The 11,244-nt window shown below is 41.7% G+C and overlaps 1 protein-coding gene across 1 annotated transcript; it reads left to right on the top strand.

Annotated features, from left to right (window-relative positions):
- Positions 1-9,125: 9,125 nt before the first annotated feature.
- Positions 9,126-11,211, top strand: LOC131140557 (ankyrin repeat domain-containing protein 36C). Its single transcript, XM_058091095.1, has one exon. It carries the CDS (start codon positions 9,199-9,201, stop codon positions 10,786-10,788), a length of 1,590 nt encoding a protein of 529 aa, XP_057947078.1. The 5' UTR covers positions 9,126-9,198; the 3' UTR covers positions 10,789-11,211.
- The last annotated feature ends 33 nt before the right edge of the window (positions 11,212-11,244 follow it).

Here is an 11,244-nt window from a genome sequence, read left to right on the forward strand (position 1 = left end):
CCGGTTTCCTCCCACATTCCAAAAACATGCTAGGTTAATTAGCGACTCCAAATTGTCCATAGGTATGAATGTGAGTGTGAATGGTTGTTTATATCTATATGTGCCCTGTGATTGGCTGGCGACCAGTCCAGGGTGTACCCCGCCTCTCGCCCAAAGACAGCTGGGATAGGCTCCAGCATCCCCGCGACCCTCGTGAGGAAAAAGCGGTAGAAAATGAATGAATGAATATTTATTATTATTATAATCTATTCTACTATAAAATCTAAATTTTGCATCAGCACCAAATTGTATACCGTCATTGCGACCAATGCTCAGATTATGCCATTAAGTGTTGGAAATAAAAAAAAAATTATGTTTTGCATAATTCCACAAACAAACAAACATTGTTAAAAAGGGATATGCAAACTCCATTTAACGTCCATTCATCCATTTTCGATCGCGTTTGCCCTCACTATGCCAGCTGACTTTGTCAGGAGGCAGGGTGCACCCCAGACTGGTCGCTAGCCAAGCCAATGTGTACATACAAGTGAAAAACTATCCCCTACAAATGTATACAATAACAATTTACTCAGCTGGACATCACAATTGTTGGTCTAAATTCCAGTTATGATTTCATGAAAGAAAATGGAATACAATGAACATAGTAAGATGTGAAGTGTTTCAAGAACTGTAAAATCACAAGCACAACTAATTACATAACAAACCTCAACTTTTATTTGGAACACAGAAAAGTGTTAATAGTAATAATTGTAATATCTACAAGGAAACTACAGCTTTTGTCTTTTGTAGGTCATTTTCTTAAACCTGCATTAATTCATCAAAACATATCCTCTTTTAAGACTTCATTTTACTTCCATGAATATAAGATTACATTTGTCAAAATAAAATGATGACATTTCTTGGTTATATAACCTGACATGACAAGAATGCAAAGTAGGAGTGTGTTTCTTCTGCTTGTGTACTGTGTGAAGCCACAAGAGGTGGGGGAGTCATGCACTTGAGTCCATCTTTGCCATGAAGAGGATGCCATCTTGGATGAATGCTAAGCAGCGCCCACACCTCCCACACATCCTCCGCCTGCTCAAGCTATCCTCTTACAAGCTGTGTGTGTATTGTGTTTGGAAATGTGTGGGTGTGGATGATTTTGCATACTCTGCCATACACCTAAAAGCCCCTGAGGACTCTTACAATACCTTTTTCATTTATTTTTCCAGTGACACTCTTCTATCAGAGTACAGGCAATGATGAGGGGATTAGATGCATATGTGTGCTTGAAGTTACGCACACATGGTGCTTGTACTCACTAGGGATGCAGGCGTATGCTGGAGCCTACTTGCAAAGTGCGATATCAATACCAGTGCTTTTTACTTGTCTCGGAGGTTGTCAAAAGGGATGAGAAAAGTTACAAGATCACACTGGGGAGCCAGCAACAGTAAGGCAGATTAAACACTTCGGAGGCAGTGACCAACAGGACCATCATGAGGTCAAGTTAACAGGAAGAACCCACCCAGAGCCCCGAAGTGAATCCAGGGACCAAAGCACAGCACTGCACCGACACAACCATCCCGAGTCGAGTAACGACCGCCAACAGAAATTCTCTGCAGAGATCACCATGACAGCTCAGTGCCACACTGTGCTCCGGTCAGCACCTGCTAGAGCGGTCATCATTGGAGAACAGATGGCGGCTGCATATGACCGAAAGGAGGACAGGTATGCGGGTCTATCAGCAATGTGCTCAAAGGCTGGGTCACCTTCCCAGTGGAGGCTTCAGCATCTCTTGAAAACCCTCAAGAGTCACAGTCCCCAATAGGAACTGAGCTATCTGTGACTGGGATAGGCTCATGTTTAACCCTAACACATACCCCCGTGACCCTAGTGAGGATAAGCGGCATAGAAAATGGATGGATAAGACTGCTAAATTGATGTCCTGAATGACATTCCTTACCATCATTAGAGCCATCTAGACATGAAATAACACCCCTACAGTCACCTTTACACTCATATTCTTTGTTTAAACCAGGGGTCTCAAACATGCGGCCCGCGGGCCAAATCTGGCCCGCAGGACACTAGTTTGAGGCCCCCGCCTTGATATGAAAGTTTAATGTTTATTATTATTATTATTATATTTATTACTGATTGATTGATTTTCTTTATTCTTGATTTGGTTATTTATTCTTCATCTTATTTTGTGTAGAAAAATAAAAAGTAAGATATTTGAGAACAGTGGAATGTTTTATCAGAGCTTTTCTTGTAGAAAATTGGAACCAAAGCAAAGCTTTTTTTTTTTTTGGGAAAACCTGATGTGGCTCAGTCTCACCCAGACCCGAGCTCCAGTGGCCCCCAAGTAAATTGAGTTTGAGACCCCTGTTTTAAACCACATTGGCAGGGTAGTGGTTCACATGGCTGTCTTTCATGCAGCTGGCAGTGGATATATTTTTGCTCAATGCAATCTAAAATTTACAGTTCCAGCTATAACTTTAAAACCTTCATTCATTTCCCAACCTGCACATTTTATTTTGCATGTTTCTCTGACACAGCAGATGACAGGTGGGTGTAAGATGGCTCATCAGGCGGCGCACCCACCATGTCATGACAACAAGCTATGTTGTGCACTTAATGCACATGAGTCATTCGGTCGTCCCTCAAGAAAGTAAAGTCTTACATTTAAACATATGCTCTCTCAAAGCTGCATCTGCTGTGCACTGACTGAAGCTCTGGAAGATTTGTGTGTGTGCAATTGGAGGCTGGATGTGATGAGTGGCAGAGTGTGTGGGATAGAATAGATAAACGTGGGCCTCAGGGCCGCTTGTTTATTTAAAAAGATGTGAACTTCCTCCTGGAAGCGTAGTGGAGGTTTGTGTCCTCAGGTGAGCTTTGACTTTCTCTGCTGTTAGCATTTTTTTTTAGGAATTACGAAATAAAAGAAAGCATATTCCATGGGATCTAAGTGTTACAAATCAATGTGCTGTCCTCACAACATGACTGTATACTGCTAGACAACCAGTGAACCAATAAAAAAAAACTCCATACACTTACTTTTCTTGCTTCAGTGACGCTTTCTTTGTCGTATATGTATGCATGCAGTAATATATATAATATAATATGCAGAGAAAACAATTACTATCTATAAATGTACATTAAATATGCTAAACATGAGTAGCTAGCCAAAACACAAGCTAGTTAGCAGCTACATCACACCGTGTTTACAAACACATTCAAAATAATAATTCAGGAATATTTAAGATCGCTATTTGAAGTGCTTTTTCACACAGATGCTCAAAAAGACAAAGCTCACTAAGCTAAACGTTTTAGCACAAACTCAGCTTGATTGTGTGCTTTTCTAATTTTCGTTTCCGCGTTGCTAGCTTGTGCTTCACAGAGAGAAGAAAAAACGTCAAAGATTGTCTATTCACAGAAAGAGCACGCACTCGTGCTGCCACTTAAATGGTTGTTTTCGGAGAAGATGTCTCACTTGTATCTTTTTAACCATAGCTTTTTAACCACTTTTACTTTATATTTTAATATATTTACCGATTGTGAACCAGTTTACACATTTTAATGCATTTTAATGTTGATTTAAATCAACTCGGAAATCACATGAAATTGGGTCTTTCACCCAAAGACGTCACAATCATAGTAAACATTAAAACATGTTGCACTTCATGTCAAATTACTGATTTGTTGAGTGTATCCCTATAGATTCAGGTACATATTAACACAAATCTTATTCTCAAATGCCCAAAATTATCAACAATTCTGGATTGGCTTTTGTATCAATCTTACTAGTATTACCCTTGGTATCAATAGTATTGCTATTTGGTCCATCCACCCACCCTTACTATATAATGTATCTGTATGACATATTTTTTGTGTGCCACTATTAGGACTTTTGTCAGTCCACACCCGTTGGTTACAAAGAACTACCGTTTAGGTCAAACGCCAAAGATGAGAATCTGGTCAGAAGCAAAATGAAAGCATAGATGTCACAGTATTGCATCTCAATTACCAAGCATCCAATCGGATTTCTCTCTTACGATATGCCAATGCTGCTAATAGCCTCTAGGGTAGCACAGTTGCATTATTTATGAGGATTGCTATTATATGCAATGATGCATTAACTGATTATAGTCCACCATTCATTTCTGCTTAGCAACATTCCAATTTGTATTTTTTTTTTTACCCTGCTCAACCTTTCACTCGAGCAGTTTCCTTCCTGGATGTGACAGTGGAGCAGACCTTTACTCCAGGTGCACACAAGTGTCGGCCATGTCTTCTCAATGTGGCTATAAAGCAAATACATTTGCTATCCATTTGTACAATTTATTGAGTTGTCAGAGGTGAGCAGGCCTGCAAGGCCACAAATAGGTCCTGTCAGCTAGGAGATGGGGAGGGGAGGGGGACTCTCGAGCCCTTCCATCTCCTGTGCATCATTGCAGGAAAGGAATTTCCATCAGGCCAGACAGATTATAGAGGAAGGTACACAGGTGGTACATGGGGAACAACACCAAGGGAGGGCATGGCGGAAAAAGGCTTTAGGATTGATTCTTATTAAACAGTAAACCTGGAATAAGTTGTTATGTTGTTCATTGTCTCCTGACCATTCAAAGATGGTGGCACAAAAAGCTAGAAGGACAAGAGACTAGCATACAGATTACTTGGCAGGAGTACATACAAGAGTAACAAATACTGACAAGTCACAGACAGAACTTTGGTGCGTTCCAGGTAGCATGCAGACAAAGCAGTACAATCCTTCTTCTCTTTGGTTGCTAAATACCCCTAATGGCAAAGTGGCTACAGGTGCGCCTCGTGGCACCGCCCTCTCGAGAGATAACAGGATCTGAGGGGAATATTACACACTAAACTCTTTATTTGCAGACATCTTAAATCCTGACATTTGTTTGTCTCTGCAGCCTTTACCCTCGGTGACCATGACAATAGAACACATTCAACTGGCAGCCGATGCTCTCTTGTCTACAATGAGGACTGAGGGCTGATATTAAAGCCCCCGCACTGCCAAAGGCGTGAGGGGCAGTCTATCGTTTAGCATCCGAGATTGAGACAAGTAGACAATTGATAGAGGCAGCACAACCACTGTTTTCATGGGAACTACAAAAGCCAAAGAAATACAACTGAATAGGTGCAGATTCTGGAAGAACTACAGGGTCAGGCAAAATGATCTGACACATTTGTAGGTTAAATAAAAGGCAAATAAAGTAAAGAAACAGTGTTTTTATTTTTGAAAAATACATATAATGCAATTTTGCTTAGTCTCTTTACAATGCCATTGTTTTATGTTTCTTTTTCAGTAGCTGCCATGAATTGGACTGGTGTGCATCGCGCTTTCATTGTGGAAACGTTTATCAAAACTAATGAATCTGTAACAAGCTTTCTGTTTGCACTTCAATCTTGGTAGACATGATCCCGTACCAGTTCGAAACACCATCTTGTTATGGGTTACCAACTTCAGAGCTACTGGATCTGCATTGAAAATCAACCGCCAGAACTGATTACATTTTTAAAAACATAAAACAGAATGGCATTATATGTACTTTTCGAAAATAAAAACACTTTTTTGTTTCTTTACTTTATTTGCCTTTTATTTAACCTACAAATGTGTCAGATCATTTTGCCTGACCCTGTATAAAGCTTTGTGTGCCGGTCATTGTGTGAAGCTGCTCTATGGGAGTCCACAATTCAATACAAAGGGATGAAAACTGAGCATAACAGGTCCCTGTGAGGGGCACGGAAAGTGCAAGCCTCAAATTGCATCAGGCCTTAAATGAGATATTTCTGACCGTGTTGCTCTTGGGTTGTCTCAATTAGTAAGAACCAGTCCATGGAGAGAGCGAGGGCATGTTGATTCATTGACGAGACATTTTTAGTTGCAATGAACCCGGTCCCTGATGTATGCCATATACCAACCTTGTGCTTTTGGACTAATTTAGTCCCAGGTGTCAGTAAGCTCTGAGTTACCAAGAGAGTTCTGTGTAGTGTTTTGTTTCCATTAACAAGTTTTCTTTCCTTGAAGAACCTTGAGACGTGTTGCAACCCTGAATATGTGGTGTCCCCTGGTGACTCATTAAGGCGTTATGAGCTGCACATAACACCTGAACTTGACACAGCCTTTAATTTCTAATCAAGCATTCAAAGTGGCTGCTTCCTGATTCAGATAGACGATGAATGAGAGATGGGGTATTTACCGTGACATCTCTGCTTTATTGCATACATCTGTGCAATTAGCAAGTCTCATAGCGCCAAATCAACCATGTTTCATTCATTTGTGCTAGTGGGACCCATTTTTATTTTTAGTGAATGGACTCGTTTCAATGGGGTTTCAGCATGACAGTTAGTGATGCAATACTAGTACTGGATGCCTTTACAAAGAATTTGACTGACCCTTATAGATATAGTCGGTATGTAATAATATTAAAAGCATTCAGTTAGCTTGTTTAGCCATGTCAATAAGCGTACAGGTGGTTGGAATTTCCTGCAGGGGATTTCTGCCTGTCGCACCTACCCCAGTGCCCCCCAGGGAACTGGAAATACCTGTCAAGGTGAACCCCTAAAAGGGTCTTGGTGTTTCTCTTGGTTTGGTGGATCTTTACCCCCCCACCTTCCGTGACAAAGATGATATGGTTCTTCTGGTGGTGAAGTTTTGTTGTCCACGATTTCATACGATTTGATGCAGTGTACCGACGATGCGGTTCGATTCAATTCAACGGTTAATGTTTGTTGTTGGTTTGTTGCACGGTGACCTAGTGGTTAGCGCGCAGACCTCACAGCTAGGAAACCGGAGTTCAATTCCACCCTCGGCCATCTTTGTGTGGATGCGTGGGTTTTCTCCGGTTTCCTCCCACATTCCAAAAACATGCTAGGTTAATTGGCGACTCCAAACTGTCACAATGTGAGTGTGAATGGTTGTTTGTCTATATGTGCCCTGTGATTGGCTGGTGACCAGTCCAGGGTGTACCCCGCCTCTCGCCCCAAGACAGCTGGGATAGGCTCCAGCACCCCCGCGACCCTTGTGAGGATAAGCGGTAGAAAATGAATGAATGAATGAATGAATGAATAAGCCTCTTGTATTCATTCAATGTTTGGCAGTCACAATTGAAGACAAATTGCATAAGCTGACCTAAATTTCAATTGAAGCCCTCATGTGACAGGTTGGACTTCAGTTTTGTTTTTCCTTTGTTTTATTCTTTTAATTTTTTTCCAGTTGGTTTTCTGTTTCCTGTTCTGGGATCAAGTGCAGCAACATTCCTTCTGCTGGTAAAGGCTGGCAGAAGCACCTGTTGGTAATTTGTAATCAAGCTACTATTTAGTTTAGTTGAGACTCTCTGCTATACTTGCCTCATTATTGTTATCTGATTTTACCATGGCTGTTTCCTGCTTGCCTATTGCATTTTGGTGAACGTTTGTCATCTGCTCCTGCCTTTTTGTATTTTGTGACACACGTTTGTGTGGATGTTTGCTGCCTCCAAGTCTCTTTTTTCCCCCGCTGCATTAAAAGACTTTATTGATTGCACCTGCACAATGTCCTTGAATCCTTGGGTCGTGCTGTATGCTCTAATAACAGAGCCGGATAATTCATCTTACATTCTGATGCTAATTATATGGAAGTGGTATTCTTACAGTATTTTCAAATGTGTAAAAGAGCACATGCTGTAAGGCACTGGCAAATATAAAGTCGCCTTAATAACATATCAAAAGCATTTATTATTTGGACGAATCAAAAAAGACTTGCTGAATGAACGTCTTTTTGTTTGATGCGATGAATATTTTAAATTCCATATTTTATATTTATATTCCTCTACCTCTTACATTTGGAACATTCAAGTTTGAACATGTCCTAATATTGCTGGAAATGGAAGTGGAGCCACCGAACTAAGTTTCATTGTACGCTGTGTGCAATAACTAGAGATGTCTGATAATTATCGACCCGTATATTAACATAAAAATGTGATATCGGTATCTGATTTTTTTTCCCCAATCATGAAAACCGATATGAAACCCATATGTGTTCATTCCACTACAGGAGATATGTCATGTTATACATATCGGTATTGGTGTCGGCTGATATCAGAAATTGAGAGTTGTACATATTGTTTTTTGTCCAAAAAAGACAATATTGGACATCCCTAACAATGTCAATAAACGTCTATTTATTGGAAATATAACAATGAAAATGAATTTTTAACCTTCCGTCCAATCATGCATTCATTCATTTTTCTACCGCTTACACCCTACACCCTGGACTGGTGGCCAGCCAATCACAGGGCACATTTCGACAAACAACCATTCACACTCACATTCATACCTATGGACAATTTGGAGTCGCCAATTAACCTAGCATGTTTTTGGAATGTGGGAAGAAACCAGAGTAGTCCAATCAATAATACAAAATAAATGAATAGCGCAAAGCCCCTTTAATAATGACACGTCTCTTCCAAGCACACATAAGTAAATACCAATATTTGTCACATGAAAATGAAAATGCTCTGTTAGCTTGGAAAAATGAAACAATCCCATATTAAAAATATCATAACAATGGTATAGGTACAACATTTCAAGTTACAAGTTACACAGCAAAGTAGTTACCATACTCACCTGTGTTGGTCTGGATGGTCAACTTTTGCTGGTGGTCCAGCTGGGAAAAGTGATGAGTTTGTGGGGTTCACTATAAAATGTCTTTATATTTAAAAATCTTGAAAGGGAAGCACAAGTAGTGCATAAAATAGTGTAGCTGTCACGTTTAGTTGGCATGTTGTAGAGAGAAAAGGGGATGACTTTTATCATCCCGCCAACCTATCTTAGAGGTCCTTCTCTATATTTGATCATTCTATATGCAGGTCGGTCGTTACCTTGACTTGCGTTAAAGAAAAGTACAAATGATGTATTTTGGAAGCTCATGTGAAAAACCTTTCTTTCCTCCTTGAGTGATTATGCTTTTCAAATAGCATATATTTCTCTCCAGGCAGAGAGTGCTGGGCTGAATGGATGCTGCCACTGCATAATGGTCCTCAGACGTTTGTTTCCCTGGCAACGTGGGGAGGGCATGTGTGGAGAGGGAGGTATAAAAACACAGCCAGCTCTCTTCCTAGTTTTAGTTTTAAGCGAGCGCTCTCACCGTCCAAGCGGGGATCTTTGTAGAACTTGGTCGGCCGGCTTTGAGGCTCATAAGTGGCTCATAAGTGAAAAATGATGCGACCAAAAGATTTACGCCAGGGTTCTGGCACCAAGACCTTCTTGGACGCCATGCACAGTGGCAAAGTTCACCTGGCGCGTTTCATCTTGGACGCCTTGGACGGACGTATCATCAACTCAAAGACTGAAAACAGCCGCACGCCGCTTATTTATGCCGTTTGTCTACAAGAAGCTGGTACCAGAGCCAAGTTCGCCCGACTTCTTCTTGAGAAAGGTGCCGACGTCAACTGCCAGGATGAGGACGGACGCACGGCTCTGAGCCATGCCTGTGAGTTGGGTCACTTAGACATGGTGAAGATTCTAGTGCAGTTCAATGCTGATCCAGACGTCTCTGATGTGTGGGGTAACAGCGCTCTGATGTATGCTGCGTATTCCGGGCAAAGCCAGGTCCTTGAGTTTCTGATCCGGGCTTTTAAAAGACTTGGACTGAGACTAGACAGAACGAATAACGCTGGACACACAGCCGTTGAGGTGGCCGACTTCTTTGGACACAACCAATGCGTGCAGATTCTGAACTTTCAGTGCAGACGGAGTGTAGGCACTGATGAGTCTCCTGTTGATCCAGCTCACATCGGGGATGGGGAGCTACCCAATAGACTGCCACGCCACATCCTAGATAAGTTCTCCAAGGAGAACAACAATAAAGAAGACCATCTACCGGGGGTATTTCAAAGACATATGAAGATCGGGGACGGCAATGGGCTCTGGAACCGATTCACATACCCCAAGAACCAGATGCATGAAGAGAAACATCACCCCAACTGGTCTCGGTCCCTTCAGAAAAGCCACACCGAGGAGGATCATAGTGTTTTCTTCACTGCCAAACAACTCCAAAACTGCCAGCTTCGGGATCAAAAAGGGGCAAGAACACTCAACTCTCAACCTGAGCAAAGCCAGAAAGAAGTCAAGGAGGAAATCGGACTCCAAGAGAAAGCGCCACAGAGGTTTCCTCCCTGTGGGAAAGCAAAGTCATTCAACCTGGAGCTTCTGAGCAGCAGAAAGCAGTCCTACCAGGGGGATGTACAGGACATGAACCTGTCAGCCAGCAAATTCAAGAGAGCCTCGCTACAAGATGAGCGATGTCTCCTGGACAAGATGGAATGTCAAGGAAACTCCTGGGGCCTCACAAACGATCCTGACAAAACTGTTCCAAAAGCTCCTCTCGGCATCAAGAGTCCGACCGTGAGAGCCCTCGAGGAGAAGTCCAAGACAGAGGAGCTTAACGAAACAGCTTCATCAAGCCGAAAAGAGCTGCAGAAGAGAGGAAGCTTTGCCCCTAGCGGCAAACACAACAAATTGTTCTTTGGCCGAGGAGATACGGATGCGGGTAAGATGCCCACTCGTGGCCCAGGGTTCATGGGCTTTGGGACGAGACTCCTCCGCCGATTCACCGCGCCTGAGTTCATGAGGATGGTGATTGACTGCTCATCGGGGTCCTCCAGCGGAAGAGGACGGATGTCCCGATCTGAAACCTTTCCTCTTTCCCACACACACAATCATGTCAACAGCCAACCGAGCGTTGATAGCATCAGCGGAGTCAAATGTGAGTTTGAAACCACCTCGTCTCAGTCCGTCCTTGATTAGAAGGAAACGGAAGGAAGCGTTAAATAATAAAAAATGACACATAGTAACACTTTCAGAGCAGTTAAAATGCAATTTGGCTGCTGATTCATTCTTTAATGCGCAAAAGTAATCATCCTATGCTGATGTTTTTTTTTTTTTATGTGTTTGCAGTGTTTATGAATTGCTTATAATCTACCGGTCAAACTATTGAGTACACCCGCATAACACATCTGTGATCATTTTGTTTTTTCTCTTGTATTAATCCAGTTAGACTTTGCAGGTGTACCTAATAATTTGGCTATTGAGTCTACATTAGAGGAAATGTATGAATTAGCACTTCATAAATAGACATTATTTATATTGTAAAAAAAAAAAAATACAACTATTGTTTTGTATTTGATATGGCTTCTGCATTTCTAAAAAAAAAACTGTATAGATTTTCGCCTGGCTGTATTCAGTGAGAGTGCACTGTATGAT

The sequence above is a fragment of the Doryrhamphus excisus genome, chromosome 13, assembly GCF_030265055.1.
Source record: "Doryrhamphus excisus isolate RoL2022-K1 chromosome 13, RoL_Dexc_1.0, whole genome shotgun sequence".
NCBI lineage: Eukaryota > Metazoa > Chordata > Actinopteri > Syngnathiformes > Syngnathidae > Doryrhamphus > Doryrhamphus excisus.

Coding starts and splice junctions, on each gene's coding strand:
- LOC131140557 (XM_058091095.1), top strand. CDS start 9,199: ATGATGCGACCAAAAGATTTACGCCAGGGTTCTGGCACCAAGACCTTC.